We start from the raw sequence: 23,623 nt of genomic DNA on the forward strand, positions 1-23,623 counted from the left end.
TGAACCTTCTTTTATGTGTGCGTATTTGAAGGAATTTATGGTTGAGCTGTGGCTGAGTTTTTGTTCTGGGAACCAGGCCTGATACTTAACTCCTTAATAGTTCTGGGTTTTTTTTTTTTTTTTAAACAAAATAGGTTTTCCAACAAAATGACCAGAAATGTTTTCGCTCGCTTTTGTGACAGTGACATTTTTCATTCGGCTTATTTTAAAAACCAAGAAGAAGCACATTAAAAATCCTCACAACATTCCCTGTGGTCTGGAACAGCTGAATTATATTAGATGAAGTTCTCCTCGTAAAATTTATCCTGGAGCTAAGAGGATTTGAGAAGTTTCAAAAAGCCAATTTTGAGAATTAAAGCAAAGGTTTTGTGTGAGTGTGTGTATGAGAGAGAGAGAGAGAGAGAGAGAGAGAGAGAGAGAGAGAGACAGGAGGTTTACATGAAGTCCTTTGAGGCCTTTGAAGTCGTTCTCTCTGATCTCGGTGATCTTGTTGTTTTGCAGGTCCAGCAGATGGGCGTCTGATGGGATATCCTCAGGAACGTGTTTCATCCCTGTGGAGGACATGAGCAGGATTAATGAAAACAGATGAAGGTGAAAAGTTGAAACAAATGTAGATGCTGGTCTTGCAGCTACACTGTCAGAAACAGAGGTACAGCAGGAGTCCATGTCTGTTCCCCAAGGTACAATCTACACTACTGTACCCTCAAGGGCTCGTTATTGGACTTCAAGGTAACTATGTGTACCTTTTTAGGGTCAGAAGGTACATATATGTTCCCAATCAGTATATAAAGGGTACAAATAAGTACTTTAGAGGGAACTGATCCAGTGACGAGCCATTGCCCCCTAAAGGTACAATAATGTATTTTATTTTCTGAGAGTGTTGGGTTCGGCTTCCCATACTCCTGTGTTTACTTCAGTCAATATGTAAATTAAAAAAAAAATCTGCAGAAAGGCAGTCAATATAAAACACACAGTTAAGTCAAGAATTATTGGCACCCCTTATGAGAAAAATAAATGTAATTATTCCAAACATTCCACTCAGACTACCTGGAAACTTCCCAAATTTCCTATATATCATTTACATTAAAACGTTTTTCAATAATAATAAGCTTTTATGTCAAAAACTGACATTGCAAAATGATAGAGTCTGTAAAATGTCATCATTATGGGAGAAAACCACCATTATGGGTTGTTGACCTGCACAAGTCATGTACCAGAAAAAAAAAAAAAGAAGCCAATTAAAAAATACCACTAAGTGCAATGAGGGCCGTGATAGAAAAAGTGCCAGAAGTCTGGAACAGTTTTGTTTGAGACATTTACAACAAAGTGGATGGATGCACGGGCAATAAAAACTAAGGCTAGCATTGAAATGAAATCAAAAGAAATCCAACCACATCATATTATTTGCTGGACTTTCTATAAAAGGATTAGTTTTACTGCTTACACTTTCACTGAGCTTGTTTTTTTTTGGGCCTCGAATTTATTCTGTTGCATTTCTGTGCTTTTAAACTTATTAACTATAAATTAAAACATTCAATCAAAACATACTCATTGACACAGACACCAGAACTAATCACCTTTACACATGGAGAGTTTGTGTTGTTATTTTCTTCTCATAATAAAGTAAAAGAAGAAAAAGAAGCGTGATCAAATGAAAAGAAAATCTAAGATAAATTTAAGTGAACAAAGATGCTGTGGTTGGAGTTCATTCGATGTTATTTGAACACTATAAACTTCACCTTTGTCATTTTTCATTGTGTTAAATGAGTGTGACTGGGAGACCATGTTTTTTTTTTTCTTTAAATGATAAAAAAAGTGCACATTTATGTACGGATACTTTTCAACTTTCACTGAAGTACAAGTTTGTCTTTTTTGGCTCTTTCCACTTGTAGTTGAGTAAGATTTTAATATAATATCTATAGTTTCATATAATTCTTCTGCACCCCAGAATAAATTTGAGAAAATCACATTTCAGCTCATTAGAATTTCTGCTGATTTTACATTAGATTGGTTTATAGACCTTGAGATCCTAAATAACCTGTGAGAACCCTTGCATAGTAAAAGAACATGGAGAAAAATCATTTTCACCCATAACTATCTCAGAAAATTTATTTATTTATTTATTTATTGCTCATCCGGCCAACAGGTGATGAGTTTATGCCATCATGTGTTGTCTGTCGTCTGTCCGGCATCGTCCACATTTACGAAAATCGCTTCTTCTCCCTCAATTCTTCACCAATTTTGATTCTTTTTGGCAGGAAGATAGGTCTGCCTGGGGTGTGTATAGCTTCTCCCCAAATTTGCATAATTGCAATTAATAATAAAGATATGGAGGAATCAATCAATCAATCCCTAATGAGCAGGTCCCACACAAATCGCTTCTTCTCCCTCAATTCCTCACCGATTTTGATTCTTTCTGGCATGAAGGTAGGGGTCCCTAGGATGCATATACCGGTAACTTCTATCCAGATTTGTTTAATTACAATTATTAATGAAGCTATGGACTAATTAAGCCTTAATTTTTGTTAAGCCAACAAAAATCACTTCTTCTGTCAATTCCTTGCAGTTTTGGATTGTTTCTGGTAAATAGGTTGGTATTCCTAGGGTGGATATCGCTTCTATATATAGCTTGTATATAGTGTATATAGCTTGCAACATTTATTGCGCAAGGTGGCTCATTTTAGATCGTTCCTTCTGGACTAGACGGGGCCGGAGTGAGCTACACCATCACTGACCGTCTCATTTATTTACTACATAATAATACCATTTTCCTTCTAGTATGTCAACTTATATGACCTAAAATGAATAAAGGCAATGATGTATATCCTACAAACCCTAACTTCAGCCCTGGACTGGACCATAAACTTGGTAATTTGTTCCGAGTAATTCAAGATGTCTTGAGTCATGCAAATCATAGCAAATTTGCAAGTGTGGAATCATGTTGAATCTGTTTCAAGAGCTCTGTTGGGAAGTTCAAAGGGATGTGGCTGCAATCACACATCACATACCTGGGCTCTGAGATCAGTGAACAGTACTAGCTGAAGAGAATTTTATATATATATATATATATATATATATATATATATATATATATATATATATATATATATGAAAGGAAAAAAGACACATCTCACATGCCATTAAAAAAGACATTTTGTTTGGACGACCTTGGCAAAAGAAACCCCAGTCATTTAGCCATGAGCACGTAATGTGTTTCGGTAAGACTTATTGCCAGATATGACTCATTCCATAACATCATAACTCATTTTCAAATTTGTTTGAGGTGCTAATGTGCCTAACTCTGGTCATAAAAGCTCAACAACTCTCTCTTTCCATTTCCTTGCGTGGATGTATATAAACAGTTTGGATAGCATGCCTATGTGTGTGATAAACCAGGAACAATATGGACACCCTAAACACTGAACATGCCATTATTCAGAAGAAATCCATCTCATATGTTTTTCCTCAGCCTGTTCTGTTTATTCTCATCTTCTTCTCTCTGAATCTAGAGCACTTCCATGAATGTAGGTCATGCATGGCCTGTTTACTCAAAATGGATTCTCATATTATCATCTACAAAGTTTATATCATATCAGTAACATAAGCCTTGGGTCTAGGTAAAGTCTACATGGGTGTTCTGGATCAACAACACCGAAAAGTCCCTACAATGCACGGCATTTCACAATTTACTGAAGATATTACAAGGGTTTGATAAACAATATAATACTGGAGAGAAAGCTTTCTCTTTCACGTTGAGTAAACAGTTCTTCTTCAGATGAATTGCACAACATAACTGGAGTCAGGAGAAGAGGAAATAATAGGGAATAATTCACTTCAGATTTCCAAAACAATTCGTCTTCTAATGGTAATGATACGATTTAAGGCAGAGGTCAACAGGAAAACAAGACACACAAAAGAACTGGACATGCAACAAGTTTCAGCTTCTTTACAAACTATAACATGAATCAATTATAATTCATTTTTGTTGTAGTCACTTTTCTTGGCTCCCCCAAAGAGCAAAAGCAAGTCTGTTTCACAAAAAACAACTGTTCCATTCGTTATTACAAAAATCCAGTTAGAAAAAAACTACAATTTTTGCTGTATTTGCCACAGAACAGCTTTTAATAGTCTCAGAATAAGGGCAGTTTGCATAAAGCTTCATAATACCTTCATAAATCCCATAGCTACATAACACCTTCATAAATGCCTTGGCTACATAAAACCTTGATAAATCCTATAGCTACATAAGACCTTCATAAATCTCATAGCTACATAACACCTCCATAAATCCCATAACTGAATAACACCTTCATAAACCCTATAGATATATAACACCTTCATCAATGCCTTGGCTACATAAAACTTTGATAAATCCCAAAGCTACATAACAACTTCATAAATCCAATAGCTACATAACACATTCAGAAATCTCATAGCTACACAACACTTTCATAAATCCTATAGCTACACAACACCTTCATGAACCCCAAAGCTACATAACACCTTCATAAATACCTTGGATAGCTACATAAGACCTTCATAAACCCCATAGCTACATAACACCTATATAAGTCTATATAAAACTTATTTCCACATACGTTGCTGTTATAAAGACTGCTTTCATCACTTGTGATCACTTCTGATGTCAAGAAGACAAGTTAAGTGACTTAAGATTTTGTCACTTTTGTCAAAGTTGTTGTGAGCAGCTAATGTAATCTTTATTATCACCCTAAACTCAAGTGTAAAGTGGTGTTATTCCAAGCATGTTACGTTATATACCTGTTGCATGTTGGAATAAGCTTTTATAAATAGTTCACAAGCTGTTTTGAAGTGCTTATGTACGCTTATGAGCATCTCCCTTAACTCAGATGTTGAATCCAATGTTATTTAAAGTGTAGTCTTTATTATAAATGATGCATGTTGGATTAAGCTTTTATAAATATTTATGTCGGTTAATGCCATGAAGATCTTATGTAAGCCTCATGTAGCTTTATGACCATCATCTTTTACCCAAAGTTCACACAGTTTTTCAGTACCTACAGTATAACACAGAGGAAACGTGGCTTTTGGGGAATTTAAAGCATTAACTCGGCCATGTTTACCGAACCCTTTGCACTAACCTACCCTAAGAAACTTTTAATGATAAGGTTCAATTTTATGAGTTTGTATTTGACTTCATGTTCTGTTTCCTGGTTTAAATTTTGTTTTATCAGGACAGTGGGATGTAAATAATGCTAAGGGGTGAGGTTAGATCGAGAACAGATCCATCATCTCCCTCTTCTACCCTCTCCTTTGCCCCATGATGCCTGTGGAACAGATGAGATCTGCATGCTTGTAAGTTCAACCCTCACTCCATCTTTTTACTCCCTCTTTCTTTCGCTTTACCCTCTCGGAAGCTTTCCTAAATAGAATAAACCCTTCCTCGGTGTGTGTCTTTCTTGGTAGCTTTCTGCCCAATCATCTGCTTTTCATGGTTCTTCCAATAAGTATAATCTTAGGATCAGTTTTTGGGAGGCTTATTGCTGAAACAAGCATAAGCATGACTTTCCAATTTGCTCAAAGTGTATTAGTAACGGAATAAGTTTCAACCTTTTTTTCTTTTTAAATTAAGACCAGATTCGATGTTGATCATTATTTATCCTGGATTTGAAGTTGTCCAAAGTTGCCCATTGTGTATCAAACAGCCTGAACAGTCTGTTACTTTCGAAACAAACAAACAAACAAACAAACAAACAAACAATATATATATATATATATATATATATATATATATATATATATATAATAGGCGGCACGGTGGTGCAGTGGTTAGCGCTGTCGCCTCACAGCAAGAAGGTCCGGGTTCGAGCCCCGGGGCCGGCGAGGGCCGGCGAGGTTAACTGGTGACTCTAAATTGAGCGTAGGTGTGAATGTGAGTGTGAATGGTTGTCTGTGTCTATGTGTCAGCCCTGTGATGACCTGGCGACTTGTCCAGGGTGTACCCCGCCTTTCGCCTGTAGTCAGCTGGGATAGGCTCCAGCTTGCCTGCAACCCTGTAGAACAGGATAAAGCGGCTAGAGATAATGAGATGAGATAATAATAATACTAATAAACTTTTAAAATTAATTTGCATTCAGAATACACAAACTGAAGTAGAAACATGTGAAGATGAAAAGGAAAGAAGATTTGACTTTAAGCTAAACTGGAGATAAGCTACACATCATGGCATCACATAAAACACAGAATTAAGGATCTCTAAGGTTTTGGTTGGTGCGGGACCCTTTACGTAAATATTGTTCCTCCAGGAATGATGATGTAATGGTTGCTATGACAACATAAAAATACCTTGAAAACAAAAAAAATTGTCTGACAATACTTATTTAAAATTGTATATCACATGATGAGTATCTTGAAGTCCAACCTGAAGCTATTTTTTGTTTGAGTAGGCATTGGTGAAAATTGGGGAATTTTGGGCAGGCACTAAAGGGTTAAAGATGGAAGCTCATCTTCAGGGTCAGTTTCTGTTAAAAAAAAAACAAGGAGATTTAACATCTTAAATACTGAAAACAGACCTGAACAATCGACAGTGTAGCTGTAGCATTTGTGATTTTGGACGGAATCCAAAAATTCCGAAAATGGCGGTCAGACCAAATGCAAATAAATTCACCCTGAGGAAAAGCTTCTTCACTGAAGGGGAAAGGACGCAGGATGTGAAAAGTATGCTGCTTGTAGAGGTTGGTTTTACTTCTAGGTGATCTTCAGGTTATGATTTCACAAGACTTGATTTTGCCAGCCAGTAGAAACCAAGTGGGCGGGACTGTGGTCTGTTTGCTCAGTAAAAAATGAAAGAGCTGCTCGTTATTAAGTAGCAATCATACCAGATGTTTTTCTCTGTGTTTTCTTACTGTTGCTTAGTGCACATGGTGGACATGATGGACACACAATATACACTTGGTGTTTAGTCTTAAAATTGACTTTTTCCTCTCTGTCTGCTGGGATTTTTGTGTCAGCAATGTTAGCGCCTGTAGACCTAAATCCATGGAATGATATGAAAACAATGCATCGTGCAACTGATAATAAATTATTGTTTAAAATCTCTCTGGTTCTGAAAATAAGATAGCTTTCCAGCAAGAAAGGATGTGGAAGAAGATCTTGGTCTGGAACATCCAGATCTTTCCAGACACATTCACAGGCAGAAATGTGTGGGAGTAATTAGAAAACAGGGCCATCTTTCTGCTCACTATTGAAAGGAAGTGAAGTTTTACAGATGTTTATAGAGATGGGCATGTTATTAAACTAATGACTTGAAGATGGTAGGATCAAGCAAAAGAAAATAAATAAGCTGCCTTTTTAGACAATCCATTTCTGAGTCATAAAAAGTGAAAAGTCAGAGCTTTCTCAGGCTTGAAACTCAACACCTACTGTTAGGCCACTTGTTAGGGTGAAATAAAGGCTGACAGACTTGTAAAAGCAACGATGGAGAAGAGCAAGAAAACAGCACATGAGCCAAAGTTCTGTCTTTACAATGATACATCTTATTTTTTCCTGCTTCATACTTTGGATCGTCAGCACAGCTGAGAGTCCCTGACTGTTCAGAGTCAAGAGGAAATGATTTATATCAGGGTTCCTGTCCAAAATCAGCATTCTATTCAAACAGCCAAAGTCATGTCCTATAGCATCGCAGCACTGTGTTGTGTGTTTAATTCAAATCAAATACAGTTTAATAATTTTAGAACATGTTTTGTATGGTAGCTAATGATGAATGCAAACAAGAGTATCCCCCAACCCCTCCCCCAACCCCTCCCTCCAGGATGGACCTCTATTTTATAATTTAGCTCCAAAACTTTGTGCAACAAAACTGCAAAGTTTGAAGGCAGTTATAAAGAAAACAAGGTTTAAAAACTCTTCTTTGAATGGTTCTAGTTCTTTAAAAGGGTTCTAGAAGCAACAAGAACTTTTAAGCAAAGGGAAACCCTTTGTTGTAGGATTTAACAGACAACCAGAAGAGAAGTGGAGGCCATATGGCAAAAAATATTATCACAATACTTACTTGGGATATTTGTGATATATATATATATATATATATATATATATATATATATATATATATATATATATATATATATATATATATATATATATATTATTTATTTACTTACTTACTTACTTACCTACTTACTTACTTACTTAGTGATATTTTACTCACTTTGTGATATTTATGATACTTTTACCTACTTATTTACTAACTTACAACCCCGATTCCAAAAAAGTTGGGACAAAGTACAAATTGTAAATAAAAACGGAATGCAATGATGTGGAAGTTTCAAAATTCCATATTTTATTCAGAATAGAACATAGATGACATATCAAATGTTTAAACTGAGAAAATGTATCATTTAAAGAGAAAAATTAGGGGATTTTAAATTTCATGACAACAACACATCTCAAAAAAGTTGGGACAAGGCCATGTTTACCACTGTGAGACATCCCCTTTTCTCTTTACAACAGTCTGTAAACGTCTGGGGACTGAGGAGACAAGTTGCTCAAGTTTAGGGATGGGAATGTTAACCCATTCTTGTCTAATATAGGATTCTAGTTGCTCAACTGTCTTAGGTCTTTTTTGTCGTATCTTCCGTTTTATGATGCGCCAAATGTTTTCTATGGGTGAAAGATCTGGACTGCAGCCTGGCCAGTTCAGTACCCGGACCCTTCTTCTACGCAGCCATGATGCTGTAATTGATGCAGTATGTGGTTTGGCATTGTCATGTTGGAAAATGCAAGGTCTTCCCTGAAAGAGACGTCGTCTGGATGGGAGCATATGTTGCTCTAGAACCTGGATATACCTTTCAGCATTGATGGTGTCTTTCCAGATGTGTAAGCTGCCTATACCACACGCACTAATGCAACCCCATACCATCAGAGATGCAGGCTTCTGAACTGAGCGCTGATAACAACTCAGGTCGTCCTTCTCCTCTTTAGTCCGAATGACACGGCGTCCCTGATTTCCATAAAGAACTTCAAATTTTGATTCGTCTGACCACAGAACAGTTTTCCACTTTGGCACAGTCCATTTTAAATGAGCCTTGGCCCAGAGAAGACGTCTGCGCTTCTGGATCATGTTTAGATACGGCTTCTTCTTTGAACTATAGAGTTTTAGCTGGCAACGGTGGATGGCACGGTGAATTGTGTTCACAGATAATGTTCTCTGGAAATATTCCTGAGCCCATTTTGTGATTTCCAATACAGAAGCATGCCTGTATGTGATGCAGTGCCGTCTAAGGGCCCGAAGATCACGGGCACCCAGTATGGTTTTCCGGCCTTGACCCTTACGCACAGAGATTCTTCCAGATTCTCTGAATCTTTTGATGATATTATGCACTGTAGATGATGATATGTTCAAACTCTTTGCAATTTTACACTGTCGAACTCCTTTCTGATATTGCTCCACTATTTGTCGGCGTAGAATTAGGGGGATTGGTGATCCTCTTCCCATCTTTACTTCTGAGAGCTGCTGCCACTCCAAGATGCTCTTTTTATACCCAGTCATGTTAATGACCTATTGCCAATTGACCTAATGATTTGCAGTTTGGTCCTCCAGCTGTTCCTTTTTTGTACCTTTAACTTTTCCAGCCTCTTATTGCCCCTGTCCCAACTTTTTTGGGACAGGGGCAATTGTGTAAATTGTGTAAATGTGTTGCTGGCATGAAATTTCAAAATGTCTCACTTTCGACATTTGATATGTTGTCTATGTTCTATTGTGAATACAATATCAGTTTTTGAGATTTGTAAATTATTGCATTCTGTTTTTATTTACAATTTGTCCTTTGTCCCAACTTTTTTGGAATTGGGGTTGTACTTCTTTTCTGATATTTTACTTACTTACTTAGTGATATTCATAATATTTTACTTACTGATATTTTACTTACTTACTTACTTGTATATGTAATATTTTTATGTATGTACTTAGTGATATTCATGATATTTTACTGACTTACTTACTTACTGATATTTTACTTACTTTGTGGTATTTATGATACTTTTACCTACTTATTTACTAACTTCCTTTCTGATATTTTACTTACTTACTAAGTGATATACATAATATTTTACTTACTTACTGATATTTCACTTACTTGGTAGTATTCATAATATTTTACTTCCCCCCCTCCTTCCCCCCTCCCCCTTCCTCTCTTCCCCATATCTTATTCTTTTTATATTTGTATATGTAAATACTTAATTTATTTTAATTTATCTAGAAGTTTTTCTCTATTTCTTTTCTTGGTTTATCTGTAATGATGCTGCTGGAATCTTAATTTCCCTGAGGGAACCCTCCCAAAGGGATCAATAAAGTTTTATCTAATCTAATCTAATCTAATCTAATCTAATCTAATCTAATCTAATCTAATCTAATCTAATCTAATCTAATCTAATCTTACTGATTTTACTTACTTACGTACTTACTGGTATTTGTGATATTTCTACAGTATGTACTTAGTGATATTCATGATATTTTACTTACTTATTTACTTACTTTGTGGTATTTGTGATATTTTTACTTACTTTTTCATTTTCATGATATTTTATTTATTTACTTAGTAACATTCATTATATTTTATGTATTTACTTAGTGATATTTGTGATATTTTTACTTAGTTTGTGAAATTTATGATATTTTTTACTTACTTTGTGATGTTTTTGCTTACTTACTTACATATCTACACTATATAATTGTGGTAACAAAATGCACAAAACAAGGAGCACTATAGGTTCAGAGAAATTGCATTTCAGTTACTTTTTACAACAAGTAACAAAAGAGGTCTGAAAGCACCAACATGTGACAATGCTTAGGAAAAATATATCATAGTGTATGTAATTTCATTCTTTAACTTATTTCAATATCATTATTTGACCTTTTTATTGTGCTCTTTATGAAAGTTACATCTTCCTTTGATCTTTTCAACATTGTGTAATTTCTACAACCTGGAACTGAAATAAATTTAATTGGGATTTGATGTCATACATAGAGGATATTACACAGTGGCGTGAAGCTAGGAAGTTTATATTCAAGTGCTGAACATATTCACGAGTGAGCAAAGTGAACAAATGATATATTTTTGAACACAAGAAGATAAACTTCATACCTCCACACCACCATGTAATGTTCTTTATATTATATGGACACATCCACAAAAGAAAGAAAATATGCAAGTTAATCAAAAGAATTTTAATTTTGAACCGGTTCGCCATTTTGACAACGTGCATCTAATCAACTGGAAAACACTGGAAGTGATGTCATTGAAGTGAAATATTAGGACATATGTGTAACAACCGTGGCAGGTCTGCCAATTGGTAACCTGGTGTACCTGATTACCTAATTACATCTCTGCCTTGTGGCAGGCGTTTTATTGTGTTTCAGGTGTGCCTGATTGGGAGGAGCTATAAAAGCCCCCCCAGAACATTCCAGGGGGGTTGCTCTCCTCCTTGGGTTTTTGGATTCATTTGCGTGACACTGGGACTGACCACACTACACTCCATTATTACTGATTTGCACTACACTTATTTATCATTATTTAATTCTTTATTATAATAAATTATATCATTATTTGCAAACCTGTGTGGTCTCCCAGTTTATGTTGCCTTGCTGGAGCCAGCATTGCAACATATGTCACTCAGATCCGTCATATATTTTGTATGAAAAATGTGAGTTTTTCAACACAAGAAGTTAAACTTCATATCTTCAAGCCAACATGTGATTTTTCTTTTTATTATATCGACACATTCACAAACAAAAAGTCCCCAAATTTATCAAAACAATTCATCGATTTCCTCACGAGGGACAGATAGAGATTTATGTCACGGTTTTGGTTCTCCATGTCCTGGATGGAGCTCGGATGAAAAATACCAGTGGTGTATTTCCCAGTAAAACACTTGTGTCTATATAATATAATACTATAACACATCCTGGAAAATTTCAAGGGGTATAAATACTTCTGCAAGGTACTGTACAATAGGTAATCTTGTTTCTTTTACAATGCTGCTTTAAATGATTGGCCCTATACATGACATGTAATCGTGAACATTACCTAGATCAGAGCACTGCACCACACGCAGATGGCACTGGCATCTGAATGGACAAACAGGTCCAACAGGAAACTCAGGAAACTGAATGGGAGGGTCTTCCTTTAGTGGGGTGACAGTTGGCCCTTCACCTGAGATTTGCTCGTCCTCTATCATGAAGTCCAGAAAGCCAGACTGATGGAAGGGCAGAGCCCAGCACACTGACACCAGGAGCAGGGTAAGACAGGCCAACCTCATGCTGTCACTGACCTGGAGGGTGGAGGAGACAGGGCAAAGGTCAGAGGTTGAAAAGGCAGGAGGGGGTTTTGGAGCTCATGGAATGAAAGGAATTTAGGAGAACTGTAGGTTGAGGAGTTGAGGGTTGGTCAGTTTTTTTTTTGGCACATGTATGGTGTTACTAATGCAGAATCAAACTGGACTGAGCAGGAACCAAATTCATCCCAGATATCAGAGATATCAGTGTTACTTAAACCCTATTGAAACCACGGCGCTATTGAACTCTTGATTCTGATTGGTCAGAAGGTGTTAATTTATTTCCACTAACAGCAGTAACAGGAGACAACATTAAATGCTATAAAACTATATAACTATCAGGTATGTGTTGCTCTAATAAACTGGTAAAGTGCTGTGGTATAAGAGGAATAAAGCACTTCAGGATGTGCTGTTATAGGAGGATAAGTCAGTGGCATGGTGATGTGACAAAGCAGAGTTGCTGTTACCACCCCAGTGCTGATTATTTTCCTGTAACAGCACACCACAAAGTGTTTTATTACCTAAAACCTGAGAAACACCCCTTCAAACTATCTGCAGTTTAGCCCTCAAGTATTTAAAGATTCTCTTCTAACTGGGCCCAATCCGCCTTTAGTCTCATCTCATCTCATTATCTGTAGCCGCTTTATCCTGTTCTACAGGGTCGCAGACGAGCTGGAGCCTATCCCAGCTGACTACGGGCGAAAGGCGGGGTTCACCCTGGACAAGTCGCCAGGTCATCACAGGGCTGACACATAGACACAGACAACCATTCACACTCACATTCACACCTACGCTCAATTTAGAGTCACCAGTTAACCTAACCTGCATGTCTTTGGACTGTGGGGGAAACCGGAGCACCCGGAGGAAACCCACGCGGACACGGGGAGAACATGCAAACTCCACACAGAAAGGCCCTCGCCGGCCACGGGGCTCGAACCCGGACCTTCTTGCTGTGAGGCGACAGCGCTAACCACTACACCACCGTGTCGCCCCCGCCTTTAGTCATGGGGAATAAAATTGTCTTTACACTGTAGAGACTCCTACCATAAACACACACACACTCACAAAAAAAGAAAGAAAAACACTTAACACACAAGTCTTGGGCAGAGCAACAGGCTTTTGAATGAAAGTAAAATTGCTGGTTCAGTAAATTCAAGGTTAGGTCAGGTCCAAATGATTTCACGTCTCTCATTCTTGCTCTTGGCGTATGGTATAATTATGGTATGGCGAGCAAAAACTCTGAGACAGTGACCTCTGAAGGACTTAAGAGTTTGAATCATCCTCATCAGCAAGCAAAAGCTCAATGTTTTTGAGATGGATATTAAAGAAATGACCAGAAAATAAAAGGATATAAGGATAGGAACAAATCTCTTCAAGGACTTTAGGCCATGGATCCACAAAAACAATCTAATCCATCATGAAAAGGTTGACCATGACTCCAAATATCTGACTTCATCTGTTGGAAGAAAGTCTGAGTATGTATCTCTTTTCATGATCACCAGCGATACATGTTATAATTATCCCCATGTTTACTGAAACTAAATGTTTCGGACTGAATATTTAATGGATAAAATGATGAACAACCCATAAAGTGAGCTGTACGTGTAGAAGATGGATGCTTGGTGAGCTTATCCTTCAAACTAGATTATAACCTGTGCACACATTAGGATTTTGCAATATAAAGCAATAAAATGCAATGTGACAGCAGGTGCTGGATCAAGTGCTATTTTAGAAGCTGCTGATTAATGAGTGTCGAGTAACGAGTGCCATATTGTTCATCTCATCTCATCATCTGTAGCCGCTTTATCCTTCTACAGGGTTGCAGGCAAGCTGGATCCTATCCCAGCTGACTACGGGCGAAAGGCGGGGTTCACCCTGGACAAGTCGCCAGGTCATCACAGGGCTGACACATAGACACAGACAACCATTCACACTCACATTCACACCTACACTCAATTTAGAGTCACCAGTTAACCTAACCTGCATGTCTTTGGACTGTGGGGGAAACCGGAGCACCCGGAGGAAACCCACGCAGACAACGTGCAAACTCTGAACAGAAAGGCCCTCGCCGGCCCCGGGGCTCGAACCCGGGACCTTCTTGCTGTGAGGCGACAGCGCTAACCACTACACCACCGTGACGCCCACATATTGTTCAGTTAAACCATATTTGTAGCTTAGTGATAAATGTGATCATTACAACTAGTATTATTCTCTCCACATTCCCTGGATATGAGCAATCGTGCACTCTGATTGGTTACTCTACTAGTAGGATATCAGCTCATATACCGTGAGTAGAGAAAAACAATGGCAGCGCATGTTGCTGAACCAACCAAGGACAAAATAAAAACTCTACTCGAAAACAAAACCCCAAAAATTGTTATCAAGTATTGAAAAGAAACAGAAATAGCTCAAAGAAATAGAGCGGCAGCTATAATTATTGACACTTTAACGATCTTTTGGCTGTTGCAAAAGTAGACAAGACTTTCAATACGTGAATTGTGTATGAATAATTACTCAAACTTTCACTGGGAAAAAAAATGAGTTGATTCCCGATTACTTAGCGTATCAGATCATGTGACACTGTTCCACAATTATTGATCCCTTTGTCCACAGTTATCAACACTGTTCCACAATTATCAACATCCAGATGATTATTTACAACCCCGATTCCAAAAAAGTTGGGACAAAGTACAAATTGTAAATGAAAACGGAATGCAATGATGTGGAAGTTTCAAAATTCCATATTTTATTCAGAATAGAACATAGATGACATATCAAATGTTTAAACTGAGAAAATGTATCATTTAAAGAGAAAAATTAGGGGATTTTAAATTTCATGACAACAACACATCTCAAAAAAGTTGGGACAAGGCCATGTTTCCCACTGTGAGACATCCCCTTTTCTCTTTACAACAGTCTGTAAACGTCTGGGGACTGAGGAGACAAGTTGCTCAAGTTTAGGGATAGGAATGTTAACCCATTCTTGTCTAATGTAGGATTCTAGTTGCTCAACTGTCTTAGGTCTTTTTTGTCGTATCTTCCGTTTTATGATGCGCCAAATGTTTTCTATGGGTGAAAGATCTGGACTGCAGGCTGGCCAGTTCAGTACCCGGACCCTTCTTCTACGCAGCCATGATGCTGTAATTGATGCAGTATGTGGTTTGGCATTGTCATGTTGGAAAATGCAAGGTCTTCCCTGAAAGAGATGTCGTCTGGATGGGAGCATATGTTGCTCTAGAACCTGGATATACCTTTCAGCATTGATGGTGTCTTTCCAGATGTGTAAGCTGCCCATGCCACACACACTAATGCAACCCATACCATCAGAGATGCAGGCTTCTGAACTGAGCGCTGATAACAACTCGGGTCGTCCTTCTCCTCTTTAGTCCGAATGACACGGCGTCCCTGATTTCCATAAAGAACTTCAAATTTTGATTCGTCTGACCACAGAACAGTTTTCCACTTTGCCACAGTCCATTTTAAATGAGCCTTGGCCCAGAGAAGACGTCTGCGCTTCTGGATCATGTTTAGATACGGCTTCTTCTTTGAACTATAGAGTTTTAGCTGGCAACGGCGGATGGCACGGTGAATTGTGTTCACAGATAATGTTCTCTGGAAATATTCCTGAGCCCATTTTGTGATTTCCAATACAGAAGCATGCCTGTATGTGATGCAGTGCCGTCTAAGGGCCCGAAGATCACGGGCACCCAGTATGGTTTTCCGGCCTTGACCCTTATGCACAGAGATTCTTCCAGATTCTCTGAATCTTTTGATGATATTATGCACTGCAGATGATGATATGTTCAAACTCTTTGCAATTTTACACTGTCGAACTCCTTTCTGATATTGCTCCACTATTTGTCGGCGCAGAATTAGGGGGATTGGTGATCCTCTTCCCATCTTTACTTCTGAGAGCCGCTGCCACTCCAAGATGCTCTTTTTATACCCAATCATGTTAATGACCTATTGTCAATTGACCTAATGAGTTGCAATTTGGTCCTCCAGCTGTTCCTTTTTTGTACCTTTAACTTTTCCAGCCTCTTATTGCCCCTGTCCCAACTTTTTTGAGATGTGTTGCTGTCATGAAATTTCAAATGAGCCAATATTTGGCATGAAATTTCAAAATGTCTCACTTTCGACATTTGATATGTTGTCTATGTTCTATTGTGAATACAATATCAGTTTTTGAGATTTGTAAATTATTGCATTCCATTTTTATTTACAATTTGTACTTTGTCCCAACTTTTTTGGAATCGGGGTTGTATAAAAAAATAATTGGTATGTGGTAGTAAGTTAAAAAAAACATAGTTTGTATTTAAAATGTGTTTTACATTGACATATTTAGTACAATATATCTTTTATATAAATATATGGATGTCGGTGCTTACAGAAACGAGGAAGTAATTCTAATGTTTGTAAACAAATGAACTGATAATGTTTAACCTGCATCAGGAAATCTTTTTGTTCCACTTTCTACGTATTTTCGTAGATCACATTTTGTTGATCATTCTTTGTTGTTTGTATTCATTTCTAGTTTTGTAGTTTACCAATAAACGTCAACAGGAAATTGAGATTGTAACCACATGTCACCAGGTCAAAGGTCGCACGTCATTCCTTGAACCAAATATAAAATGTCTACTGATATTGTAATATGTGGTAGATATTTACAGCAAACTGAAAAAACTATATTTTCTGAATGGAATAGAAAAATCGGAATATTTCAAGCGTGTAATTTTTTATATGCTCGGAATTTAATTCTGGTCTAATTCTATTTATTGCAGTTGGATTCCAAATACTCTATAATCATTCCATTCTGTTATGAATCAGAAAAAAAAATATTCTCAATCACAGCACTTTTATTTTTTTAAAGTACTTCATCTACTTCAACAATGTTACACAAAGATCGATCCATAACAGTTGTAAATGTCCCTTAATCCCACAGGGTGTCGATAATGGTGGACACCAGTGAAAGCGATCACTATTATCGACACCTCACATGACTCTCAAATGCGCATTTAGATACAAAATGGCGACTGTCAAATAAAAGAGTAAGAAACAAAGTAGGTTTCGACGAGGAGATCATGAAATATCGGTGAATTTGATCAGTAAAAACATGTCCATGATCTTTCCACCATGCTCACCTGCGATGATAATGTCTGGGTTTTCCTCAAATTACTGATTGTGCTAAACAAAATTCCATCTCAGGTAATGAGCTGCGTCATCAGACGACAAGATCAAAGGGTGAGGTGGGTCTTCTGGTTGATTAATTAACCAATAATAACTGTTGGAACTGAAACTCACCTTTGTAAAATTGTTTTTTTATTGGTAAATCTGAAAAGGTGTCAATAATTATGGACTGTCGATAATTGTAGCCACCGCTCTAGTTTTTTCCCCCAATATCTCATGTTCCACACTCCAACCCAGTTGGTGGCAGTAATGCACCTTTAAGTTGGTTTGTCAACCACCAAAAAAACCCTAAAGAAGAAGAAGAAGAGGAAAACCCAAAAAATGCAAAACAAACAAACAAACAAACAAGCAACAAAATATGGAATGGAAGTATTTGATGGTAAGAATGTATCTTTTTTATTTTTCAAGAATTATTATTCTAGCATTTTTCACAAATTGCTCCTGTCATTTTGCCGGTCTGTTTAAATCAAATTTGCAAAAAATACAAATAAAAATGCTCTGTTTCTCAAAATCCAGTGAACGTGGATAGAATAAAAGTTATTCCACTCAATCTTGTCGTACATGGATTATAGAGCTATCGGCTCATGTACGACTCGATTTCGTGGAATAACTGTTAATTATTCAAGCAACACTATATTGCAAAACTTTGTTCTTGCCATCTTGTCATTCATATATCACTACTGTCATCTTTTCTTTTTGAATTATCTTTTGCTTACATCGTATTACATTTGACATTAAAGAGAAAAAAAAACATGATCTGGGTCATCACTTTACATTTTCTTCCATTTCCTAGATTTTTTTCTGTCTTAAAGGCAAGCGGTTGTGTTGAAACAGTGTACACTCTGACATTATTAAAGACTGCAATATGTTTCTTATTTGACAAAAAAAAAATTCTCAGTAGGATGAAAGATGAAAGAACTCTGCCTTCAGCTTTATAGGACTCTTAGTTGGTGTTTATTTCAATGCTTGCCATCATCTCATTTATATGTACATATACAGTACTGCCCAAAAGTCTTAGCCCCCCTATTTTTTTCATACAAACTTTATCGATTTCTGTTTTATGACTTCTACATTATCAAGTCAAAACATTACAAAAACATTTTAGAGTCCAAACATTCGTCATTGTTGTTTTTTTTTCCAGCACAAAACTAAATGTTATGGAAAAAAAATTTTTGTAATATATCTGAGCAGCATATTCCATAAGAGACACTTTTCAGATGAAAAAAGAAAGCATAATGAAGGCTGCTGGGTTTTGGTGTAAAATGAAGAAGTGAGTGTGACAGTCAAAGTGTCCAGAAGAACTGTGGCTGGTTCTGTAAGATGCTCAGGAAAACCTACAGATCATTTCCACATAAAACTGACCTCACTGGACCTGAGACTACTATTATTTTGAAAGCAAAGGGTCGTCTCACACCAAATATCGACTTTGCTATATTGATTTATTATGGCTTACTGATTATTGTTTATAGTATTTTTTTTTAATGTCGACACATTTCATTTCATTATTTTTAAGCCATTTTTGGTCAACAGAATTTCTTTACATGTGCCTAAGACTTTTGGACAGTACTGTATATCATCATATTAGTTTTAGTTTTCACTTTTAAATCGTTTCTTGCTTTATTCAACCTCAGAGATGTGAACTACATGCAGGTGATTTCCATAATCAGGTGTGTAAGCCAACTCTGAATATGAGGAACTTTCTTCGTACCGTATAATGCTACATTTAATCTTTAGTCACTGACTCGATTACCAGCGATGTCTCCATTTTACAATCAACACTCAGACTCTCTAACTGTTACTCATCCGTCAAGAAAAAGAGAAATTCCCATTAAGCTGGAAGAACAAAACTCTGCCTGAAGCTAAAACACTTTTAACTGGTCTTCAGTCTTAAAGAACAGGCCAAGACAGGACTGAAGAGCTCTCGAGTGCTGTCTTACTCTAAACACAGTATTAGATTCCTGTCATGGCTATCTGACCACCCACTTAGCTCCTTTATTCTCAGCGTTATGTGTTCAGCCCAGTTCCGTCAGTGAGGCGAAGACCATGACAAAGGCCAAAGAGCTTTCATCCCTGTTTGTTGAAATGAAAAAGATTCAAGTTTGCATTCTTAATAAAATATGCTAATGGTGCAGGCAGGTTGGAACAGAGCTCGTCTGGGAATGAGATTAATCACCGTAGCCAGACAGGTGTCAGGAGAGACCATCAATACTGCAGATGTGGATAAAGGTTTTTTTTCCTTACCTGAATGAGCATTGAATCTTAATTTGATCTCAGCCTTTGTCACAGAAATGGCACCTACCTGTTTTTGCATGTTCACTTCCTAACATTGAGTCGATCAGTTGTTCAGGGTAAAGCTTTTATTATAGTGTAGAAATGATTCACAGTAACACATAGACTGTCTTTATTGGGCATTTTATGTCTTTACGTGACTTACTTTGTTGTCAGCATTTTTGTTTTTTCGCACTCTAGTGAACTGAAACACACCACATTACCAACTCTATGCAGATATTGTATTATCCTATCCACATTCACTGGATATGAGCAATCGCGCACTCTGATTGGTTACTCTATTACTAGGATATCAGCTCATATACCGTGAATAGAGAAAAACAAACTGGCGGAGCGTGTTGCTGAACCAACCGAGGACGCAATAAAAACTCTACTCCCCCCAAAATACAAAAAAGAGCAACAAAATATGGAATGAAAGTATTTGATGGTAAAAACATATCTTCCTTCAATTTTTCAAGAATTATTATTATTATTACATTGTTTTACAAATTGCTCCTGTCATTTTCCCAGTTTGTTTACATTCTAAGTGGAAATGATTTTGTCGGACGTTTTGTATAAAGTTTTTATTGATCAAATTTGCAAAAAATAAAAATGCTGTTTCTCAAAATCCAGTGAATGTGGATAGAATAAAACAGTTATTCCACTCACCATACATGGATTATGGCGATATCAGCTCATGTACGCCTCGATTTCATGGAATAACTGTTAAATATACACTCCCCAGCTACTTTAATAGGAACGTGTTGTTGGTCCTAAGATCCCTGTTCTTGGCTGCAGGAGTGGAACCCAATGTGTTCTTCTGCTGTTTCATGCTGAGATGCTTTTCTGCTCACCACGGTTGTAAAGAGTGATTATATGAGTTACTACATCCTTCCTGGCAAAAAAAAGGCGTTTGTTTCCACCCACAGAACTGTCGTTCACTCACTCGGTGTTTTTTGTTTTCTGCACCATTCTGTGTAAACTCTAGAGACTCTTGTGTGTGAAAACCCCAGGAGATCAGCAGCTTCTGAAATACTCAAACCACCAACCACCATCTGACTCAAACCAACACCCAGACCACAGTGAGAGAAAGTCACACTGTGAGATCACAATTTTTCCCGTTCTGATGTTTGAAAATTGTGAACATTAACTGAAGCTCTTGACTTGTATCTGTGGGATTTGATGTTATACATTGTGCTGCTGTTGAGGGATCAGCTGATTACAGAACTACATCAAACAGCAAGTGGATGTATTATGGGTGTTCCTAATAAAGTGACCAGTGAGGGTAATTCCAACACAAAAGCTTTTTGTTGGACACAATGGATTGCTGGTTATTAAAACTGCATGAAGGTGATGTTATCTAGAAAGGAGCAAACATGGAATATTTTATTTTACTCCAACACTGTGCAATGTTAACAAGCAAATCCTGCCAGATCATTGCACAGCCTCGGTGCTAATGGAAACTGCTTCACTTCAGTGAACCCCTGGAGGCGACCCATGTGTGTGTGTGTGTGTGTGTGTGTGTGTGTGTTCAGCCCAACAAAGATGCACTGCTGGCTTTTTCCAGGCTTTGAAACACTGCCTGGCTGAAAGCATCACCCCTGGCCTCCAATCTCTGAGAAAAAGGATACGTGGCTCTTGAAACAGCTTGCCCTGATTTTGCCTTCAACTCTGCTCGTGTGTTTCTTTTAGTTTGTGTCAGGGCAGGTTTTAGTCATGTCCTGAGGTAAGAATAAAATCACAGAGAAAACAGGGGAAGGGGTTTACACTTCCTGTCCACAACACAACCCCCCCCCCCCACACACACACACACACTTTGCGTTCAAATTTCCAGTGGAAGCAAAGTACTGACAGGAAGCAGAGTATAATTTGCAGGTGTTTAAAGACGTGTGTTCTCAACTTTACCTTCACTTTCTCCCTATAGACACGACATCAATATAGTGTTTGCGGTTCAACCACAGCGCCCACAAGTCTTGATTCTGATTGGCTGTTGATTTGATTCGGTTTCTATAACAGCGCCTCTGGTGGCAATCACAGATTCACTCAAGTACATTACTGTTTCCATGGTAATGATTTGGTTAAAAAATAAACAGTGTAATCATCAATATGGTGAAGTTTTCTGTGAGGAGATGTTTATTTAACTGTTATGGAAGGAGTCTCCAGTGTCAGCACTTTGAGGTGAAGCCGTAACTTTAAGGAGTTCAGGAGGAGGTTATGCTTTAAGGTTTCTCTGTAACATTACAAAAGTGTAGTACAAAAGTGGTTAGCACTGTCACCTCACAGCAAGAAGGTTCTGGGTTCGAGCCCAGCGGTTGACAGGTGCCTTTCTGCGTGGAGTTTGCATGTTCTCACCCTGTCTGCGTGGGTTTTCTCCAGGTGCTCCGGTTTCCCCCACAGTCCAAAGACATGCCGTTAGGTTACCATGGGACGGCTTTGGGCTGAAGTGCCCAAGAGTGGCAGCACGCAAGTACACAGCGGCTTTGTTCTCCTATGACAAACTAAATTTCGTTGTACATTTGTGCAGTGACAATAAAGGCATTCTATTCTACATTAATGGCATTCAACAGATGCTCTTATCCAATGTCACTTCAGCCATTCCCACTGGTCCAGGGAATCAAACTAGCAACCTTTTGGTCCCAAAGCTGCTTCTCTACCCATTAGGCCATGGCATGACAAGTTTTCTTGTCTTGGAAAGGCTGGTGGTGGAAAAACTATGATAATATAAGTCATATGTATGTGTTCCACAACATTAAATGTAACTATAAATGGATAAAAAAATTGCTGTGGTATAAGAAGAATAAAAACAGTTCAGGACAGGAATTCTCAGTTAATTATTTTCCTATAACAGTTTTATTCCTTCATTCTCATATAATTTTATGTAATTTGCTTGTTGTTGTTTAGGTTTAATGTAATTATAGTCACTGTGTTACTTTTATAAGCGCCCTGAAGGCATCTAACAAGTCTATTCCTTGACTTTTTTTTTCTGCTGAAAGGATTATTGTTGTGATTAGCTGTGTGTTACACAGGAAGAAATGAGACACTGTTTCTACCTTTCTATCCTGAATAAAAGTACAAAGTAAGTCATGCATTCTGCTCTAAAATATACACCGGTAAGTGTATATTACACTGATGAAGTGAATAACAGTATTTATTCTCTCCACATTCACTGGATATGAGCAATCACGCACTCTGATTGGCTACTCTACTACTAGGATATCAGCTCATATACCATGAGTAGAGAAAAACAAAATGGTGGAGCATGTTGCTGAACCAACCGAGGACGAAATAAAAATGCTACTCGAAAACAAAACCCCAAAAAATACAAAAAAAGGAACAAAATATGGAATAAAAGTATTTGATGGTAAGAACGTCTCTTTTTTATTTTTCAAGAATTATTATTATCGCATTTTTCACAAATTGCTCCTGTCATCTCACCGGTTTGTTTACATTCTAAGTGGAAATTATTTTGTCGGACGTTTTGCATAAAGTTTTCATTTATCAAATTTGCAAAAAATAAAAATGCTCTTTTTCTCAAAATCCAGTGAGTGTGGATAGAATAAAACAGTTATTCCACTCAATCTCAGTCCTACATGCCTCGTTGGCTATCAGCTCACATATGACTTGATTTCGTGGAATAACTTAATTATTTCAGTACAATGGCACCTGTCAAGGGGTGGGAGCAAGACAACAGTCAGTTCTTGAAATGGATGTGTTGGAAGCAGGAAAAATGGGCGAGTGTAAGGATCTGAGTGACTTTGAGAAAGACCAAATTGTGATGGTGAGATGACTGGGTCTGAACATCTCCAAAATGGCACATCTTGTGGGGTGTTCCTGGTATGCAGTGGTTAGTACCAAACAA

General features: G+C 37.5%; 1 protein-coding gene across 1 annotated transcript in view; it reads right to left on the reverse strand.

Annotated features, from left to right (window-relative positions):
- Positions 1 to 23,623, reverse strand: part of dcn (decorin) — a 39,730-nt gene that overhangs the window by 10,520 nt on the left and 5,587 nt on the right. Inside the window, exons 2-3 of the mRNA XM_060903460.1 lie at positions 12,063 to 12,306; positions 439 to 551 (exon numbers count right to left, since the gene is read on the reverse strand). Of these exons, the coding sequence (XP_060759443.1) occupies positions 439 to 551; positions 12,063 to 12,294 (345 nt within the window). The 5' untranslated portion in view covers positions 12,295 to 12,306. The remainder of the gene's footprint in view (positions 1 to 438; positions 552 to 12,062; positions 12,307 to 23,623) is intronic.

Source organism: Neoarius graeffei, chromosome 21 (genome assembly GCF_027579695.1).
Source record: "Neoarius graeffei isolate fNeoGra1 chromosome 21, fNeoGra1.pri, whole genome shotgun sequence".
Taxonomy (NCBI): Eukaryota; Metazoa; Chordata; class Actinopteri; order Siluriformes; family Ariidae; genus Neoarius; species Neoarius graeffei.